Consider the following 22548-nt stretch of genomic DNA (forward strand, 5'->3'; position numbering starts at 1 on the left):
TTTAACAATATCTCAAGGTTAGAAAATACATCTTCCAACATATCTACATAAGTTTCTGATTAAAACAAAAACTAAAATCTGCTGAAAGGCTCCGAATACTCCACTTAATTCAAAACTGAAACAATTTTTAGCAGATATTTGTTGTTGATTCAAGACTGCTAATGTAATTTTGCATCTTTTGTGATGAAAGGAAGATATTCATATCGAAAAACCCTTAAATTATGCACATTTAAGGCCTCATTTTGTGAAAATGGCAACTTTAAGACCTGCAGAAACCCTGAATAAAGATGTGAGATAATTACAAACTCAAACCAAGTGCGACAATAGATGAGAATTAGAGAATAAACTCAAAAAACACACGGTCAGGTGTTGGCGTAACCAGAAAGTCATATTGGGCGGGCACGAGCTAAAGGTCCTGGCAGACGGCCTCCGCCTCAACGCTTGCAAATCTGCCCCAATAAAACAATCCCAGATGCCCCGGGCCTCCTCGCTGCTAATAAACAACAGTCCTGTGTGAGAAACACAACTAGAGCCAAACCTGAGGATTCAAACAAACAAGCAAACAAACACATATGATACAACTTTCAACTTTACTACAAAGACAGAAGTATGATCTAGAAGCACGGGGAAGAGGGAATTATTATTATTATTAAGTACATGATCTAAGAAGCACCATCATTATTGATCCTACAGGTCTCCTATGTGCATTAGCTTGAACGCTAGTGTTAGCTTTAGCACCATTACGTTGAGATGTCTAGACACTCCTTGGCTTGAGCAGAACGCACACAAGGCGCACGCGGGAGGACAATAACATCCCATCATCATCATCAGTAGGTGGAGCAGCAGTTATAAGAGTCTGTGCATGTGTTCAGAAAACAAAACAAAAAAAAAAACGTATTACTAAAAGCACGCCAAACCGTCTATGGGAGCATTCACATCATCCAAAACTACTAGCTATCACAATCTGTACAATTATGTTTTCTGTCAGCTAGTGGCTTATTACATCTATCTACAGTACAGTATATTTTCCACAGTACAAAAATATATTACAGATCTCCTGGAATATTTACATGGGCACTTTTTCTCGACGAAAAAAAAAATTCAGATAATCAGCAGAGTTGAGGATGCAGGGAAGGAAAATCAAAACCGTGGTGTACATACAACACATCCTCCCAGACAGTTAAAAGTCCAGCACCGACGAGAGTTCCCAATTTTCTGCCTTTTTTTTTTTTTCTCTTCAAGGGATAAAAACACACATTAAAAATTCACTGCATGCTTTGGCAGACTCGGAGCATTAAAAAAAAGAGGAACAAGTGGAGGGGAAAAAAGCAAAGGGAAAAGAGCTCCCATCTCAAAAGATCCGCGCGTCCACTTCGGTTTGGGTACGTCAGCAGGCGCTGACAGAAGCTGCCCTCCCCACCCAGTCTTCTAGAAAAACATCCTGAAAACAAGCAGAACCTGCTTTAGTACGACACACACACACATACACAAATGCACTAGAACCATGTCATTTCTGATTGCATTTCTGCATCACAAACGGCAAAACAATGGATAAAGATGCTCATTAGAGCATGACGAGCATCTGTCCTGTTATTAACCGCTGCATGGGGAGCTGAAGACATCCATGCTGTCTTTAACATGCATGAATACATGCGCTTCTCCCACAAAGTGTTCGTCTTGACCACATGCTCAGAAACATCACATTCCACACCAGTGCGGGAGTCTGGGTAAACAAACTCCTACTGCAAACAACTGATGTACTACGATTGATTAATAGTGATTCTAACGAGGGAAACAATCCTGGAATCGTCATTTACATCTGTGGGAGAAGGTCAAAGGTGACTTTAAAGTATCTGTGACCCGGGCGGATTGTATCATCAGCTTTGATTAATTAACGTCTCCTCTCATATCCAGGGTTATTGATCCCCCCCCCCACCCCTTGAGCTTTGTGTGTTTGGGGAGAGCCCAGTGATGGGTTACAGTGACGCTAGCGCCATCTGCTGGAGAAGATCATAAAGAGTCTTTAACAGGAAAGCAGTGGCTCCTGTTGGCCAGAACATGGAAGTCGTCGACGGCTCCTGTGCTCTGAACGCTACGGGTAAAGTTCGAGAGAGCTGCTAATGTAGATCACCTGTAGATGTTGGGGTCCAACAGAACTGCCGTGTCCTGAGGAAGCTGGGAGAGGTGGACCACTTTGGTCTTCAGCTGGGGACGGTCGCTCTCGCTGACCCAGGCGTCTGGAAGTCTGTGCACATCAGAAAGACAAAGAAATGTCATTTTTTGACAGTGCATTCAGGAAAGCATGCAGCATGCATTTTGTACGTAATATGCAATTTTTCAGTATGTCAAAATGAGAATATACGATGCACAATGTCCCATATTTTGTAGACGCCAAGCACGCTGCATTGTTAGATTTAGCATACTACATAAGCTTAGTATACTATAGAATGTCAAAATATGAATATACTATAATGCTATGCACTCAACAAACTAATTCTGTCAGAATGTGCAGAATAGAACCAGAACACATTGCATAGGATGTCCCAGAAAGCTATGACCTAGGCTGTCAAATTCTAATGTAATTAACTTATGATACATTTTAACCACGATTAACAACATCTTGATTTAATTTGATCATAATGCCTGCAATTTAATCATTGATTGCATTTGAGTAAGAATCCTGGTCTAAAATGATGCCTCACATAGCATGAATACTATACAGTGTAGGGTTCAATAAAGGTACAATACACTGCAATATTTTGATCAATTACAGTACTTACAGAAAAATACACTAGTATGCATGTTCTTAATTCCAATCATAGCTTAAAACTATACACTACATATAAATATTAGCATTTGCCGGTCCAGAAACACACAGCCTCCGTCTCCTCCAAACATGCATTCCACAATGAGATTATTACAAACGTTTTCCTTTTTTCCTCTCCACAGAGGAGCCTTTTTTGGCTCGGGCTTGTTGTGGTGACCCAGAAATCCATTTTAAACGTCTCGCGAGACGGCAACTTCTTTAGCGCCGTCGCTGAGCTGACAAACATTGCTCTGGCTCAGATTGAATAGCAGCGTGCACATGCACAGGTTTGTCCAAGTGTACAGGTATGCAAGTGCATCAATTATCACCACATGGACCATTGTAGCTGCAGTGCAAATATAAATTGAACAGTACAGTTAGCAGCAAGGCTCATTAACCATAAAAGTAGTTTAAATTGCACATAAAGATTAAAGAAAGCAGCTCACAAAGTGGCAAAATTAGAGTGGAAATCTGTGGACGGTTACGAGTAACGTGTTCAAAGGCCTCTCGTCTAAGCCATGGAAATATTGAGAACAAGTGGATAACCTTTAAAAGGTTTTTATCTTGGACAGACTTCAATGAAAAGCAAGTTTGTTTCCAGATGGGTGGTGTTTGACGCAGGCCAGCGCTCTTCAATCCGTTCAATCTGACATTAATGTGGACATTTACCACATAGACCTGGGAATTGATCTGAATCTGAATGCTCAGGTGAGGGGGGAAAAAGCACTTAAGACAACATAAGAGAAAAAAAAAATGGATTTAGCGAGACAGCAAGAAGAGAAACGTGATCGAGAGACAAAAAGTGTGTGAAATTGGGGAGAAATGGCCTGTTGGCACATTAGCTGCCATTATCTAAAACAAGAAAGTTTCTGTAAGCATGAAATTCCCCAGTGACCAACACTTGGCTAGCCAAAATCTCATGTTTACAGAGCACACTGGGTCCGATACAGTATCCCACGATGCAATGTGTTAAAATGTAACTTTTAATTCAAGTGTGATGAATGAAACCCTAGAAATAGGGATGCACGATAATATCGGCACAACATCGGTATCGGCCGATAAAAGCTTAAAATGACCATCATCGGTATCGGCCGATATGAATATTTCTGCCGATGAGCCAAACCGATATTCTCCAAGTGAAATAATTGACCTGTTTTTCAGGTGTGAATGTCTGTCTATATTTGTAAAATAATACATTTATGGTAGAATCAGTATAGAAGAGATACATGGATTTCTCTTCAGTAAAATTAAAGTTTAAATATATCAGGCAAAAAAATTTGTATATATATCGGTATCGGCCAAAATTATTTTGAAAATATCGGCATATCGAATATCGGCCAAAATCCAATATCGTGCATCCCTACCTAGAAACGCATCAACTACAGTGTCTTTTGTCCCTCATTATTTGATCAGAATGGCGATGTTTTTATACAAAACGACTGTTAATAATGGGATGAGAACTGAGTAGCAATTTAATACAGGTCATCTGATAAATGTAGTATAATATTGTCCAAATATGCATACTTCCTTAATATATAGTAGGCGAAAAATGTGTGAAATATAGTGGTATAGTATTCATAAAACAGTAGGCAAAAAAAGTTACATTTCGGCAAAATTCAGAAACGTGCATATGATGGGCATTTTACCTATGAGAGAATGCATTAAGCTAACTGAGACTTGTAAAAACACTTGCATATCATTGCTTTTTTGTTGATTTTGATTGCTTCCATTGTCCATATTTTGTTAGTTGCTTCGGATGAAAGCGTCCACTAAATTTCATATATATATTTTCTATTCTGCATAGTGCAGAATATACTAGCCCTACTTTCTGCACAGTGCTCACATGCATCTCTCTGCACAGCAGGACACAGACACGCTTGAGGGAAAAACTTCTCCTTTGGGATTAATAAGATCTCCACAGTCAGCTATAGATCAGTCTGCATGTGTTTTTGAGGCAGTTAATGTGACTTAAGGAGCCTCAGAACCATCAGCCTGTGTCATATATCAAGTCATGTATGTGTGTTTGAATCATCAGTGTGTAAGGCCGCCCGAGTGGCCCGTGACTCACATGAACGGCTGACATTTAGTGCAGGGCACTGAGGTGAGCAGTACACCTTCATATACTCACATGTCCTCTGGCATCCAATGAAGCAGGACCTTCACTTTCCCAGAATCCTCCTTCCGCCTGGCGATCACCTGCTCAATTACACACGGTGAGAAGGAATGCGTGAGATCTCGTTTTAGGTTAAATGCATGCTGTATACTGGCTGTGTGCTTGTGGTTCAATGAAGTCTGACTTCAGTAGATTAAGTGTTGTACCCACCGTACTGTGAAACACAACGCTGTGGCCTTTGCCTTGGCTCTCAATATGAGTCGCTAGATTGAGGCAGATGGCGCGATGACGGATTGCATCCATGGTCTGAGCATCAAAGAAGTCGTGAGGTCGTGCTGGTGGGAGGAAATGGATTGGAATTAAAGAGCAAGAGTTTTGAACCCAGAATTAAACATGGATCGAAATTCCACTAACACTCACGCAATGACCTCCGCCGTTTGTGCTTAAGTTTCTTCCGTTTGTTGATGCCTGCTTTGGAAGGCGAATCTTCCTTCACCTTGCTCTGGCTTGAGAGTTTGGAGGAATTCTGGGAGCTGAAGTGGGTCGGCACGTGGCGCGCTAGCCCCCCCTGGGAGGCAAAGGTGGCATTGCAACCACCCACCACACACTTCAAAGAGACAGACATCAGTCAGAGTAATAACAGAGAAAATAAATAAATAAATAAACCTCACTTGAACTCTTGGCAACACTGGGTTCTAATTACAGAATGAGTCCTGGGGACAGTGTTTTAATTGTCTAGCCGTGATGACAAAGTTCCCACATAAACACAAAAATGCAGCCAAGGTTACACTTGTTTAACAGTATGAACTCATACTTACTAAAAATGTAAATCTAAATGGATAAAAGACAGGATTAATTTATTGAATGCAATTTTATTCCTAATTTAGATATTTTGCTGAAATGTGACCTGAAGTGTGAAAAGCATTTCTGTATTTAAAGAATAAAAAAAAGATAATAACAACACTAATAAAATCTTTACTACAATACAACAAAAAATAGAGACTTAATATAACAAATAAAACAATGAAACATTGAAACAAATAATAAAGTATTGTAGTCTGAATATTTAAAATGGTGTTAACAAGCTGTAAGTTTGAAAAAGTAGTAGTAGTTTAGAATGCTCGGATAATAAAATGCATTTAAAATACAATTTAATAAAACAGAAGCTAAAATAAACAACTAAAAAACTATTGTAATTAAATCAATTATAACTAACCAATACAAACTAAAACCAAAAACTAGATCGATTTTTTGCAAGTATCTGTGCATGTGTGCAAAGAGGCTGACCTTGAATGGTTTGTCTCCGCTGTGAGAGAGCATGTGTCTCTGGAGCCAGCTCTGACTGGTGGACGGTGTGTTATACACCTTACAGCCTTTCCAAAGACACACGAAAACCTGCGTGCAAACAGTGAGCAATGTAAGAATTTCACTCTACACACGTCTCAGAAATAATTTCAAACATGCCAACTATTTTTGGTAAAATGCTTTGCTTTAAAAATATTTGTTTCCTTCTGCCGCAATGCCACATTTAACATGTTTTTGGGGTATATAAAACAAGCATTTACACACACTGACCCCGCCGCGCTGTCCGTCCACGTGCACTCCACGGATGTGTTCGGCCAGGTCCGGGCTGCTGTTGAACAGCATGTGGCACTGATCCCAGCAGCAGGGGTAAGATGAGCCTTTAGCGGAGGAGGAAGACGCCCCGCCGTGACCGTTCATCATAGCTGGGGTAGAACGACCGCTGGAATCAATGCTCTCCATGTCCATGAGAGTGCTGCTGATACTGAAACACACAAACAATGATTTAATACAAAGAAAACCAAATGTCTTTCAGAAATCTATTAAGTTTAGAGGAGCACCAATGTGTGTTTGTGGATGTGTTGATATTTGGATGTCGAAAGTACTAGGAGTAATTTCTTTAAGTGGAAACATTGCCTTTTTAACAATGTTTTCTGGATTAAATCTCACTGTAGTAGTGGTTATCCACTTAAAATATCATCTATGTGCACAAAACTGAAACTAGAAAGAATGACGGACATAATGAGATTAGAAATGACAGGCTGTGGCGTTGATAAGCAATAAGGGGCGATTGATTGAGTAGAATGACTATTAAAGAAACTTTCTTGAATCTTTTTTGTGGTAAAACCTGCAATGCAGCACCCATGTTAACACTCATGAGTCTTTGTGAATGGTAAACGAGGCCTGTGCAGTGGGACGACCACCTAACCGTGGTGCAGTAATAATGATCTTTTGAGTGTGGGAGAGAACAGCGGTAAACTACCACAGTAAAACACCATGAACTCCAGTGAATGTGACTGCATGGCTCCTGAGGGGAGAGGAGGGGCTCGCACACACTTCCATCTGTTGGTTCCTTTCAGACTTCACTGCCCACAACTGACGCTAAATCCCAGGATGTGCCAGAGAACAGGATGCTGGGTAATCACAAAGACAAACTCCAACTGCCAGTCTGACTACTGATGAAGTGATACAGTGTTGACAGCTGCAAAACCCACAGGTACAGCAGTGATTCGATGCTGAAAAAAAATATCTGAAGAATGCACGTAAACTAGCCTAAGATTTAGCATTAGGGACTTATTCAAATCAATAACAAGAAGTATGAGCAATAGTAATAGTGGTGATGCTAAATACCAACATTTAATGCATTAATATTTGAGACTTGTATACATTAACGGAGTTACTTAATATTTTGCACATGCATTTTGAAATTCTGACACCTTACTAAAACCATTTTTGTTGTTGTTTTGTTTTATCTGAAATTAGAAGCAGGGCAAACTGGGTTTCTTGGTCCTGCAGGCTGACGCACAGGAGCCCTTAGACGTTATGAATGTGTTTGAGAGATTTCATTTCAAAACGGTCAAAACTGACTGAAGACGACAGACAATTAACACCTGCTTTGACTCAAACGTCCCATCCAGTGGAGTTCCCCTTAAAACTCAAGTGCACTTTCACATATTCAAGCTGGAACACCTGCTGTTTGGCTTCAGAATCAAACCTATTAATAATTTTTATGTTAATAAAATTTTTTAGATTATGCAATATAAATTTAGATTGGTTCCTCATGCGAAGCAACAAATGATGCAAGCATTTCACCCAACAACAACTTTTGTGATCCACAAAACTACTTTTACCTGAAACTATATGCTCATTGACATTTTAACTAATTATCTAAATTATTTGTTATCAAGATTGAAAATTAATAAACATAAAATTCCCCCTCCCCAAACTGAAGATAATGAGGCACTAATGTCTGTTCAATTAAACTAAATGTATTAGGACTCTTGCGATAAAGCTGAAATTGAATGAAGTGTCAATTGCATCATTAGATTTAGATCTCGTCCAATCAAATATTTCTTTGCTTTTGCAGCATTGTAACCAATTGCACACATATCTGTTGAGTGCATGAATGCAATACCCAATCAGATGTGTTCACATTAGACACTGGTTATAAAACCACAGAAAATTCTGCCAGCGGTCAAATATTGCCATTTAAAGGGATAGTTAGTTAACCCAAAAATGGAAATTCTGTCATTTACTCACCCTCATGTCGTTTCACACCTGTGTGAGCTTCTTTCTTCTGTTGAATACAAAAGATTATATTCTGAAGAATACTGGTTACCAAAGAGTTGATGGTAGCATAGTTTGCAAAGACATACTATGGAAGTCAATAGCTACCATTAACTCTTTGGTTACCTACATCTTTTGTGTTCAACAGAAGAAAGAAACTCATCTAGGTTAAGTAAACGATTTTTTGGGTGAACTATCTCTTTGGGAATATATAACATCTGCGCCTGCTTCTGCTGAATAACCTACTTGTGGATCTGAACATTTCTAAATGAGACCTGAGCTGTGCTATAAAGGCACGTCTTGTCTCATCCACCAGTTGTCGTGTGGTCTGGGTCATACAACAGTTAGATTGAATCCCTCCAGCTGCCCGAACAGCAGGGCTCAGGGCCTCCACTCAGATTTTAAGAGCTTTATTCCCAGTGAAAGCTCCTCAAAGCTGCAAGGGATCCCCATCCGAGCAGAGCTGACCTATATAATGTGTTCACCGTGAATTCGTTCCATTGTGCCTGCGGATAATCTATGGAGATTTCCCATGTGCTGCGAGCCAGGATGTCTACAGCACGACAGACGATGAGGAATCCAAGACCAATAATATTAAAAGAGGCGCCCTGGCATGATAAAGGCAGATGATGATATCAAGCACCTCGTCAGAAAGCGCCATAAAACACATGCACCGACACACCCATAAGATGAAAGGTCTCACGGGTTCGAGCGGGCCGGATGACGTAAAACCAGATCAAAGCAAAGCGCTCCATTTGATAAGGCAAAAACCGGCAGTCATCAACTTCTCGGGCCAACAACTGCTGTGCCTGTGCTTCATCCTGATAGATAAAATACTCGTATAAGCTACAACGCTCTCTTTCACTAGATCTTCCTTTCGTACAATGAAAGTTACTGTTCAAAGAGTTCTTGTTTTTCATTGGCAAACACATTTAAATGAGTTTTATGGTACAGAATTACTCTGGATTGAATAGTTATTGAAGGGACAACAGTTCAAATTAGACTTGAAGTTAAAATACACCTGGGATTGTTGTGCTATAAACACTAAAAACAGATCGATGTTATTTCATCACCAATACAAATGTATACTGATGTTCAAGTGTTTGATGTGCAAAACCAATCGTAATGGTTTTATGTCTGCTTTTGACACAATTGATGGGTTTCTAAAGAAAAGGACTTGTGAACGTTATTTACATGTGAAGTAAATTATCTCATGGGTCAGAAATATAGCTTATATTTTTTTAAACATTGCATTATGACAAACGCAAGTGCCCAACAACAAAGCAGAACAGATTTTAAGTTCTGCTTTTTGACAAGTGAACAGTAAATAAATGACCACAAGAATATGCTTTATGAATATTGATTTTTTTGTACATGTACCATTTACTTTCATTACAGATATCGATTTCTTCTTTTTGACAAAATAATCAACAGTACATGAATGACCATAAGACTTACGTCTTATGAATATTATGTATAGATATATATATATATATATTTTTACTTTGTGGTTAGACCACATGTGTGCAGAACTGATCTCATATGACTGATGTCTGCTTTTGACAACATTACTAATAGTAAATAAGTTACATTAACACTAAACAATATACGCCTTATGAATATATATATATTTTATAATGGTTAAACCATGCATTCACAAAACAGATATTAATTTAATTTGTGCTTTTTGACTAAACTAATTATTAATATTAATAATATAATAATATTAATTAATAATAATAGCATTATTAATATTATTATTACCAGGTAGTGGCAGAATATATTATTTTGTTTCACTTATTTTTGCCAAAAATAACTAAGTCAACAGTAAACAAATGACCATAAAACTATACAACTTGCCTCATGAATATTACAGGAATTATTGCTGGTAATATTGTTGTTATTTCTGCCATTGATATAGTATTTTCTGATCTGAATGATCTTTGTTGTGGGCTTAGTCTGCACATTTGTCGCGCGCGAGAGTTGTGTGTTCATAAAAACAGAACATAAACGCGTCATTAATCAACAGAGCTGATATTAAACGTCGGATTATATCGGTGAAGTATCGGTGAAGTATCTGAGGCAGCACACGCACCTGTCCTCGGAGTCCATGCGGCTAAGCGGCTCTCCGTCCGACGATAAGCTCATCATCTCCAGACTCGCACGCCTCTTCATTCCGCCGCCGCTGCTGTTTTTCTCCGCCGGTGAGGGCGCGCTCTCCTCCTCTCTTTGTTCTCTCTTCATCCGCTCCGTCGTCCCGTCCGCGCTGCCGGGGCTCTTCTGCGGCTCTTTCTCCGGCTCCACCTCGGTCTCGTCGTTGCCGCCGTCTCCCCGCGTGGCTTCCTCCGGGCTTTGTTCTGTAGACTCGTGTCCGTTGGGCTTCTCGTCCGTCTCCGCTCCGTCCATCTTAACGGCCGGTTCCGGATCGGCGGCGCGCAGGCCTGACTCGCTCCCGTCGCCGCTTTGTTCGCTCGGGTTCGGCGACTCTTGCTCGGAACCGTCAGAAGTCGTCGAAGCCATCGGGTTCCGCTCGTGTGCGCGCGGTCTGGTCGGGTTTAAGCGACGGTGAAACGGGTGAAACGCGGAGACTTTCAGCGAGCGGACGGATCGTGGAACGGCTGATCGGGGGCGCGCGGGGAGGAGCGAGCGTGACGTCAGCGCTTATTATGAATGCCTCCACGTGCTCGCAACCCTAAATATACATGATAAAGCCGAAAAGTTTCCATTACAAAAGCGAAATATCAAAATGACACGGTAATCTCACCTGTGTTCATTCATAAGGAGGCCTTAATTTCAAACTAATTTAATATTAATTTATTTACACCTCTTTAAGAAGTAAAATACAGGAATTATATCGTTATACAACACAATAAAGATATATTGAGCTGCAAATACGAAATTCCTTAGTTATTTGGGAAAGTTTCTGGCTGGATTAAAAAACTAAAAATGTACTAATTCATACTCGAAAACAGGTGTTGATATAATTACATCAAAAAGTGTAAAAACGTTTATTAAAAGACTCGAAATCGTAATACAAACATGTATTATTATTATTATTATTCTTTCCTAAAGCACCATAAATAAAGTGATTCTACTTGTTAAATACGACATAACATATTTGTAAAAAAAAAAAATTAAAAAAAAATGGAAATGTTATTTTGTAGTTACACACCACGTGACATTTAATTAAAATGTTTGTAGAAATATTTGGCAATGTTAATTTAAAACAAAATCGTCTTTATAGCACAGTTTTATTGATATGTATAATAAATAAAATCGGTTAATAAGCAGAAACTGCAGCGGAAGTGCATCCTACGTGTTTTTCTGTTATCAGAAAGTTTTCTCTGCAGCTTTTCTCGTGTGTCTCAGGTGGGGGGTTTCCAGACTCATTATTTACCCCGATATCACACGAATCTAGTTCAAAACTGAAAATATAAATGAGTCAGATGAGCCTTTCTGGCCTTTAAATCGTCTCTTCCTGGAAAACAGCACTAGATGGCGTCAGTTTCCGGTCTCTATGATCTTCACTGTGTTCATCAAACCAGCAGATGGTGACAAAATGTAAAAGAATGTAAATACTGCTCACATTTGAATACTTGACAGTATCTATCTTGTTGTCAAATTTAGGGACCGTCACTAAAGTTACATTGCATACATTGGTACACGTTTCTAACTTCAACAGCATTTGAAGAGAATGACTCAAATGGGTCATAAATCCAGGTGTCATCTATAATGCACACCTTTTAGATTTTTGATGTTTATTAAAACAAATATGAACACTGATCTATACATGTTCTCTTTATAGTAAATCAATGGTGTGAGCCCATTTACAGTAGTGAAAATAACAATTTTACAGATGTTTTGACAGTTTATTTGAATAAATATCAAAATCGCAAGAGGAATGCATTATAGCCAACATAGATGAAAACTTTACAATTATTAAAGTTAGAAGCGTGTTTATATACATACACACACACACACACACACACACACACACACACACACACACACACACACACACACATATATATATATATATATATATATATATATATATATATATATAATGTTCTTGTCCTAAACATGTATTAATAACAAAATGATACCTAAAGTAAATTGTACTATTGTTTTTCTTTTATTATAAAATAATTTGTATTTTTAAAAATAATTTTAAGTTAATCAAAATGCATATAGAAAATATATAGTTTATATATAATTTTATACATTTTAACATATGTTCTTTACAATATTAATACAATTATTTTTAAGTGAATTAAAATGCTAACACTTGCACACTGTATACACTTAAAGTGCTTTATAACAGTATAATATATATATTTTTTTTTACTTAAAAGTAAAAATTACTTAGAATTTTTGGTTTCTAATTTTGTTATATAAAATTATATATTTTTTAATTAAAATTTTAAGTTAACAAAAATGCATATTCTATATAAATTTAATACAAATAAAGTATATGTTTGTGTACATTATATTTGTTTAAAATAAAAAAAAACTTGCTTATCAAACTTATCGTGTGTGTATATATATATATATATATATATATATATATATATATATATATATATATATACACACACACACACACACACACCCTCATTTTGATTGACTACACATGTACGCCCACCCACACACACACACACTCTCCAGTAATCAGATGGAAAAAAAGGAATCAAAAGCTTTTTGAATATACTGTATAAGAACATCAACATTTATTTCACATGATATAAAACAGATGAAATATGAACATTTGCATATTGACTCTGATACATAACCTCTTCTGTGTGTCTGCTCTGCTCATAGAATGGTGTACAGTATATACATCATGAACTTTACAGTTTATACATCAAAGTTGAACACCAAACCCTGCTTATTGCTTTATCAACCGTTATAAACGCTTGCTCCTCAAACCTCTGAAATACTCTTCTTAAAATGGTAATACGCTGTACTCGTCTCTCTACTTAAATATCTCTCAGCCATAGAAAAATAAAACATAAGCTGGAACATTCATGAGTGTGTCGGGAAACAGTGTGGTGGCTATTGTGGACTATCCAACATACAGATCATTTACAAATCCTGTCCTTCGGCAGCAGTACGGTGGCACCTTATTGAAAGTTTATAGTTGTACATCGTTTATACATAAATCCTCTGATATCAAAAAAGCAACGATGGGTGTCGTACAGTGCAAAAGATATGAGTACTAAAAATCGCGTCGACCAACAATAGATAAAACCGGGAGCGACTGATTAAAATCCATATAAAAACAAGCAAACGATGAACACAACCCTCGGCAGTCCGAATTAAATAAGTGGGCTTTACGCTCCACTTCCTGTTGAGAGAGAGAGTCTGGGTGCTGTAATGTACATCAGAGAGAGTTTAATAGCACCTCCAATCAAACACAACTCAACTCTGGGGTCTACAGAAAACAAAAGGGAACAATAGGAATATAAATAAGCACTATAAATGAATCGTGTGAACTAAGGCCTGGACGTCGCTGTGTGTCGGTCAGCTGATGGGCGGCACTTCCTGTCTGTCTCATGATGATGATGATGATGTGTGTGGCTCACGGTGGGACGTCCTCTCACATGCTTCACTGATGTGGGTGGAGGGGCTGCTGGACACACAGAACAACAACATTTTACACACTTATATTTAAGATATATTTACATGTTAATATCTAAATACAACTCAAAGAAAGAAAAAAAAAAAAAAAAAAAGATTATATATAATATATATATATATGCACATTAATTTCCAGGAAATTAAGCACATTTCCTACACAATCTTGTTACTGAAATGCAAAAAACATAAAATAAAAAATCTGATGACTATAATTAAAAGATGCATTATTTTAATTTAAATGAAAGTACATTAAAATATAAAAATAAACTATGCTAGCATTTGTTGAATACTGAATTTAATTATACTGTTATTCATGCTAATTTTAATTTTAAAAATGGCATCCAAATGGGTGATTTTCATGACTTAGTTTAGAGGAAACTATAATTTCATAATGCAAAAAAAAAAAAAAAAAAGAAGAAAAGGGTAATACATTGTTCTAAATTGTAATAAAAAAAATAAAATAGAAAATAATAATAATTGCACCCAAAAGCATTTTTATGAAGCAACATATACATTTCATTATGCAAAAAAAAAAAAAAAAAGTATTTGTTCTAAATTGTAAAAAAAATTGTAATAATAATAAAAAAAAAAATTGTAATTGCTCCCAAAAGCTTTTTCGTGATGCAACAATATAACTCATGTTTTTCTTTTGATTTTGGAGACAAACATGACTCGGGCATTTCTCTGTGATCTCGATGCATTAAAGAAGACATTCTGGAAGTGAAATAATGCATGAATTGTTGCATCTACATCACAGCACCCGAGCTGTTTTCATCAAGTAACACAAATAGCATTTTTATTTAATTTGCTTCACTTGCTGACAAAAAATAAATCAATAAAAATGCAAAACGCTCCGTTCCACAGAACATCAATTTAAAGGCATGTGTTCATGCAAGTAATACAAATCATAACTCTTTATATTGTCGATAGAAATATCAGCATATGTATATACTGTATCTGTGTGTGTGAGCGTGTTGTCATGTGCAGTGATGTCTGAATAACTCTTAATTGCACTGTTAATTAGAGAAGCTTTATGCTCACTGAGACTCTATGAAGCTAATGAACTCTAGTTGGAAAGCTAATTACTGCTTCATTTGAGACGATCCTTCATTTTCCTCTGAGAACAGACAGATCACACACACACACACACACACACACACACACACACACACACACACACACACACACTTGTATTTATGATGCAGTTAAACCCTTCAGAAAACGCCTCCTGTAAGCTGGCATGAAACGCTGGAGAGTCATTACAAACACAACGCAGTGACGTCTGATGTGTGTGTCTTACTCGTCCGTCTCTCCTCTCACACACACATGAAGTGCGATCCGTCCGTCAGCTGTGGGGGGGAGGGCGGAGGAGGGGGAGAGGAGGAGGAGCTTGGAGATTGGGGCGGAGTCGACAGACTGTTCACTGCAAACCCCACAGCGCATGCAGACAGACAGACATGGTTAATCACACACACATGTTCAAGCAGGACACTGAATCAAGACTTCTTATCCAGAAACGCCTCTGTTTTTAAAAGAACTGAAAGAGTCTAATGACATTCAAAAGACTCCTTTGAACCGATTCTTTTTAGTGAATCATAATTTAATATGCAAGTCATAATCATATGTGACCCTGGAGCACAAAAGCAGTCTAGATGTTTCTTTTATGCCAAAAATCATTAGGATATGAAGATCATGTTCCATGAAGATATTATGGACATTTTCAACCCGAAAATATATATATAAAAAAATAAGTTTTGATTAGTAATTTTCATTGCTAAGAATTCATTTGGATAATGATTTTATCAATATTTAGATTTTTTTGCACCCTCAGATTCTAGATTTTCAAATAGTTGTCTCTCGGCCAAATATTGTCTGATCCTAATAAACCATACATCAATGGAAATCTTATATAAAATTGACGCTAAGTTTTTATAAAGTTTTATGGTCCAGGGTCACATATAGCTATTTAAATGAATACGTATATAAATTAATATATAGGTAATTTATAAATACTTTATTTTATAAATTAACATTTCAAGTAGGGATGCACCCATTCCACTTTTTTCAGAACGAGGTCGATACGGATACTTATTTCATTTGTAATAAAAATACCAGGTACAGAAAGCAAAAGCATATGTATGTTAGTTGTCTTAGTTTATTAAACAAATGGATATTTCCTTCAGTTATTTTCACACTTATGTCAATTAAAATGTATTCTCCAAGCTTGAGCTACTCTCACTGCTCATGTTTTTGCTCTATGGTGCTTCATCTTTAAGTTAACAGCATTAGAGGCTCTGTACTTGTAATCACAAGCCGTTTTCCTGCAATAATGAAAGGAATTACCGGTTAGCCTCTACACAAATCTACTAACAGTGATGAACATATTTTCTGAAACATAAGTCATGTTTTTTTATCATCTGAAATGTGCTATGACTTATATTCCAAAGTGACTCATATAATGCAATTAACGTCAACAAGCCAAAACATGCCCAGCACGTGCACACATTTGCATTGTAATCGTACAGTATGGTCAATAATGTATATAAATAAACTTAATCTTAATCTGACTGAACTACACAGAGATTGCATGCTCAATCCTGCATGCTTTGCTTTTCAGCTCGCGCTCATCAGCTATACAGGCATGAATACTGAATGTTTAATATCATATGCATTACATGCATGTACTTCACAGACATCCGTAATCTCTAATAACTTCATTCTGCTCTCTGTTGTTCACCTGAAAACTGCACTGTTCACATGCTGTGTGGCTTCGGCTCTTGCTATTTTAATGAGTACAAGTACAGGAGCGCAGTATAGGTGCATCCCTAATATAAATCAATACATATGCAAAGTAATGCATTATTCACTAATAGCAAATTAAACAATTTAGTGTTAGTGGTATTAACATACAGCAGAATTTTAAACATAAATGAGTCGAGGTTGTAACTATAGAGGTATTTCACTATATATTAAGGCATATTTAATATACCGTATTTTCCGGACTATAAGTCACACTTTTTTTCATAGTTTGGCTGGTCCTGCGACTTATAGTCAGGTGCGACTTATTTATCAAAATTAATTTGACATGAACTAAGAGAAATGAACCAAGAGAAAACATTACCGTCTCCAGCCGCCAGAGGGCGCTCTATGCTGCTCAGTTCTCCTGTAGTCTATACTCAACACATAGAGCGCCCTCTGGTGGCTGGAGACGGTAATGTTTTTTCTTGGTTCTAAATAAATGCAACTTATAGTCCAGTGCGACTTATATGTTTTTTTCCTCATCATGACGTATTTTTAGACTGATGCAACTTGCGACTTAAGGTGCGACTTATAGTCCGAAAAATACGGTATATATATATAATTGAATATATGAATTAACATATGATTCACTGGAATCTGCTGAGAAGTTATAAAACACAAATGCACAACAGGTTTAGGGTTTGAAGGGGGAGAAGGTTTTGAACGCAGGTTAATGGAGTGTATCTGGAGCGCTCATCTTCACCTGACGTCAGCGTGCCGTGTTTGCTGTTGGTCAGCTCATAAGACACGTCCTGCTGTTGACTGGAGGGCTTCTCTTCATCCTCCTCCTCCTCCTCGTCTTCCTCAGTGCCCACGCGTACCATGAGGGCCGTCTGTAAGCTGACACACACAGCACAGAGCGCTCTATCCTCCGTTCTGAAGCGACACGTGTGTGTGTGTGTGTGTCCAGATCAGTGTGCAGTGATTCGTACCTGTTCTGAGTGGCCAGGGTCCTGCGGTACTCCAGTGGACTCACACATCTGGGCTCTGTCTGGTCCCTGTTCAGCACTGGTTTTGGCCCCGCGCACTTCAGGAGATACTCTTTAACAGAGGCCGATCGGGACAGGAGCGCTCTCTCCTGAGCACAGACACAAACACCCTACATCAGGGACCCTATAGAGTGCTCACTGCTCCCTAGTGAGGGATATTTAGATGTATGATCACATAATATAATGATTCGAAATTAAAAATAAATGAAATGTAAGGGTGTTCATGAGACCAGTACCAATGATATTCTTGATACCAATACGCACACATTAATATGAATGAGCATACAAAAACAAGAATTAATAATTAATTATTAACTTTTAATATTTTTTTTCTTACATTTATGTTAACATGTTGGCAGTGTAATTTTATTATCACTAAGTTTCTATTCATAGCTTGAAATAGGATATAAATTTAGCATTTAGCATTTAAATTTTACAGTTTTAGTAATGATTTTTTTTCTTAAATATGTCCATATAGTTTTCTTTTTTGGCATTTATTTCCGTTTGAGTAATTTTAGTAAATCAAGTTTAAATTAAATAAAAATAAGAAATGTCTCATCAGCATCTAGCTGGAATGACATTTATTTTTTACGCTCAGGTTTTAATTAACTATAATAACCCAAACCAAACTGTAGTAGACATGCTGCATTTCCAGGGACTTTGAACAATGAATGCCTTTTCCATGAGTTGTCCAGTCATTATTAATGGATAAGGGTTTAATTAAAACATGCACTTATAAAAATGTATAATAGTAATTTAATATCCACCAGTGTAATTGATTAATCTCCATATTATATACACACCTTCTTCTCCAGGTTGGCATTTCCAGATTCCAGATCTTCAGTATTCTTGCAGTTTTTTTCTGCATGGGTCGGTTTGGTGTCTCTGCGGTCGTCCAGCTCATCTGGAGAGATCGCCGGGCTCTTCTTACGCATCTGAGGGGACAAACGCACACAGAAGATGAAGCAATGAGCAAGAGACGCTGGAGATGTTCACAGATGGCCGGAAAACAGAGTACAGGGCCAGATGCATGATGGGAATACGACATCTATTGTTGATGTATTCCAGCTTGTTCACTCATGTGGCCGAGCATTTACAAACATCAGATGATAACACTCAACTAACATGCACTCAGGCAACAAGATCCCGGCCAATCAGAACATACCTCATGTTTAAAATGCAGAAATGACAGCTCCACAAAACTGATTGCATTTGTGATTATTTAAACTCTACTAGCGAGTCCACCTCCTCTGCAGCACAGGTACAGTACCTGTAGGGTGTAGTAGGGGTTGTCTTTAGTGAAGGAGAGGCTTCGGGACAGCGATCCGTCCTCTCTCCTCCGTTCACGTATCGCCCCCTGCTGGTGCCTCCTGATTCGCTCCATCTGCTCCTCGACGCTCATGCGTGTTCGGCCCACCTCTGCTGCGCCAATCATGTGCTCCACCGCACTGTGAGGACGGTCCTGCGGCTGGGACTAAACATACATATATTATATATGCATAAACAAATACATACATATTAAATACTAATATAAAATACTAAAAACACACACACACACACACACACACATATATATACACATACATACACACACACACATATATATATATATATATATATATATACACACACACACATATATACACATACATATACACATATATACACACACATATATATATACACACACACACACACACACACACACACACACACACATATATATATATATATACATATATACACAAATATAAAATTAGCATATAAAACATAGTATTTATATTAATATTATATGCATAAAATATAATACTAATATATTTAATTTAAGATATGTTAATATAAAATATTATAGTAAATACATATACATATATATGATATAATGTAATTCAATATATGTTTAATAATATGTAATATATATACACACATATAAATTGGACAAATATTTTTGAATTAATATAATCATAATATACATTTTTATATATTAACACAAAATATTAATACAAAATTATTATACAATTACTAGTATAAAAAAGTAACTATTTACTATAAAAATGCAATTATATGTATATTCATATATTATGCACATATGAATATGCAGATTAATTCATAAACATTTATTTAAAATGCAAGAAGAACATTTTATTTCTTAGATGATCACTGCATGCTTAAGTCACGTCACCAGCGCGGTATATTATTGTTTCAAATGTTTATTTATGTACGCTAAGCCAAACCTAAGCAGTATGTAACCAACCAGCACCATGCTATGCACAGCAAGGCACTCGTTTGTTAAACACAATCCACATTGTTCCTTATAAACCCCAGACTTACTGTTCTGGGATCAGGTTTCTTGCTCTTTCTCAAGGTGACATAAGAGGCGATGGTGGACGATTCAGGCATGGGTGATTTATTCCTGGGACTGACCATGCCGACGGTGTAAACTACACCTGACAGACACAGACAGAGATCAGAGATCAGCAGGAAGGCCTTTAAGACTCTAAATGATATGTATGCATAATGTATAGATGTTTTTCAGGCACCTTTGGTGACACCGGGCGACTCTTTCTCTGCCGTCTGCTCAGATTTGTCTTCGCCGTTGCTCTCGTCGACTTCAGCTACCGTGGTGAGCTCCGGCTCGCTCTTATACAGTCTGTAGTCGGGCCCCTGAGAGCAGAGATTTCACATATTTACACATGATTTACTGTACAAGACCTGCTGATTCTGCCGGCATTACGTGAAGGTTAGGATCACGAATTACAAATTAAAAACAAAAAATGCTATTAAAAAAAAACTAAGCCTCACCAAGGATGAGATACAAACCGAATATTATACAGGGAGCACTCAACGATGAATGTTAGGATAAAAACAAAAAAGGGTTAAAAAGCAAAAAGCACTTGAATAAAAACCAATATAACTGAAATAGTGTCAATATTCGGCCTAAAATGAAAACGATGAACTATTTCTTCATTACTCAGGAAACAATAGCACCATATAAGATAGCGATGACATAAGGATGGGTAAATGATGACAGAAATGGCTTTTTGGGGGTGAAATATTCCTTAAAAAGCTGGTCTTTCAAGAGTTGGTGGCTGATATAATGCAGATACATCATTTATACCATTTAATATTTCAATATTTCAATTGATTTGTTTCATTTAGAAATTTTTAATGGTTTCTCCATTTAATTTTGAAAAAAAAAAAAAATCAGTCAAATAGTTTCTGATGCTAAATAATGCATAGGTGATCAGTAAAAAAATTATCAAATAATATAAAAGTGCTAATTTATAGCCTAACTGTGCGTTCACACCAGACGCGACTTGTGCGAATAAATTGAGCTATTCGCTCGTAGTTGGGTGCGCGAATTCGCTTCATGGGAGAGGCTTCTGATTGGTTGAGTTCTGTTTTTATTTCAGGCGGCATGTAGTTGTTTTAAACCCAAATATGCGGTTTATTTATAGAGACAGCGCCTATTTAAAAATGTTTAGATGATTTCGGAGACGATCAGCGGGGTTTCAGTTCTCATGCTACCGATGAGAGCAATCTCGACTCGTCTAGTCCTTATGACATTTGCCGCTGGCTCTGACGTCTCTTTAGTGGTAAAATATAAAATATAATTTGTTTTGGGTAAATTAACAATTCGCGTCATTCTCGTGAATCGCGTCTTTCGCGCCGCTTCATTCGCGTCTTTCTATTCGCGCCTTTCTATTCGCGCCTTTCTATTCGCGACTTAACATGTAAATCACTCATGTTCAATCCCTCATTCACATCTGGTGTGAGCGCACCATAAGAAATAAAAAAAAAATATATATATATAAATACAAAAATTTCAGTAAAAATTAATTTGAATCCGTCAGAAATCGTTTTTTATGTTAAAGGGGTCATATAATGCCCATTTTCCACAAGTTGATATGATACATTAGGGTCTTAATGAAAAGTGTGTTACATAGTTTGTTTAAAATTTCTCAATAGTAGTGTAAAATATGAATTTTACCCTGTCAAAAACAGTTCTTTTCAAAACACGCTGGTTTGTGGGATTCTCCTTTAATGCTAATGAGCTCTGCTGACTCCGCCCCTTTCTTCAGATCTGCTCTCTGAGAGACTGTTTACTTTGGCCACATTCATAGTGAAACTTGCTAATTAGCACATTATTAGGAAAGGCGATTTTCAATGATTCATTTAAATACATTATACTCACTGCTGGAGGCTGGATCATGAAGGATTAGCGCGAACATAAACGCAATTAAGTAGATCAAGGGTGCAATTCTTTCAATTCTCTAAACGTAAGTTAATCCTCTGCGATTTCAGTCGCTCGGATTTCGGGAGTAAATGACTACTGCTGTGTTCATTATTACATCCAACAACAAAACTCTGAGGTAAGACACAAGTCAAGTCTGTGCTGAAATGCTCCTGTCAATCAAACAATCGTGGGCGGGGCCTCCGGCCGTGTGACGTCACACAGTCAGACGGCTCGATTTGAGAAAGGGGAAAACATTAAAAGAGATTACAGATAAAACACTTGGTGGATTTTTATCATTACAAGGTGGTTGTGTACACACACTGCCAACACAAATTTCAGTTCAAACGACTTGTAAGAGTGCATGTAGCATTATATGACC

At 37.4% G+C, this 22548-nt stretch overlaps 2 protein-coding genes across 12 annotated transcripts in view; both read right to left on the reverse strand.

The window, feature by feature from the left end:
- Positions 1-574: 574 nt before the first annotated feature.
- Positions 575-11161, reverse strand: LOC113047886 (zinc finger protein AEBP2). 5 transcript variants are annotated; one of them, XM_026209238.1, is made up of 8 exons: positions 10603-11160; positions 6489-6705; positions 6207-6314; positions 5334-5526; positions 5130-5254; positions 4935-5002; positions 2132-2245; positions 575-1441 (listed from the first exon to the last, which is right to left on the reverse strand). In XM_026209238.1, the coding sequence occupies exons 1-8, from the start codon at positions 11025-11027 to the stop codon at positions 1429-1431; spliced, it is 1263 nt and encodes a 420-aa protein (XP_026065023.1). In that variant the 5' UTR covers positions 11028-11160; the 3' UTR covers positions 575-1428. The 5 variants fall into 5 exon arrangements, with proteins under 5 accessions (XP_026065023.1, XP_026065024.1, XP_026065025.1 ...); XM_026209239.1 differs by having other exon boundaries at positions 6495-6705; positions 10603-11159; XM_026209240.1 differs by having other exon boundaries at positions 5340-5526; positions 10603-11159.
- Positions 11162-13215: 2054 nt separating this feature from the next.
- Positions 13216-22548, reverse strand: part of LOC113047887 (pleckstrin homology domain-containing family A member 5) — a 133602-nt gene continuing 124269 nt past the window's right edge. For 6 of the 7 annotated variants that reach the window (XM_026209251.1, XM_026209250.1, XM_026209249.1 and 3 more), the window contains 7 exons: positions 20473-20596; positions 20264-20379; positions 19206-19409; positions 18739-18870; positions 17879-18024; positions 17650-17786; positions 13216-14139 (listed from right to left, as the gene is read on the reverse strand). In XM_026209251.1, coding sequence (XP_026065036.1) covers positions 14003-14139; positions 17650-17786; positions 17879-18024; positions 18739-18870; positions 19206-19409; positions 20264-20379; positions 20473-20596 — 996 coding nt within the window. In that variant the 3' untranslated portion in view covers positions 13216-14002. Of the gene's footprint in view, positions 14140-15447; positions 15571-17649; positions 17787-17878; positions 18025-18738; positions 18871-19205; positions 19410-20263; positions 20380-20472; positions 20597-22548 lie in introns of all 7 variants that reach the window. The other variant, XM_026209247.1, reaches the window with a different exon arrangement.

Source organism: Carassius auratus, chromosome 29 (assembly GCF_003368295.1).
Source record: "Carassius auratus strain Wakin chromosome 29, ASM336829v1, whole genome shotgun sequence".
Lineage (NCBI taxonomy): Eukaryota > Metazoa > Chordata > Actinopteri > Cypriniformes > Cyprinidae > Carassius > Carassius auratus.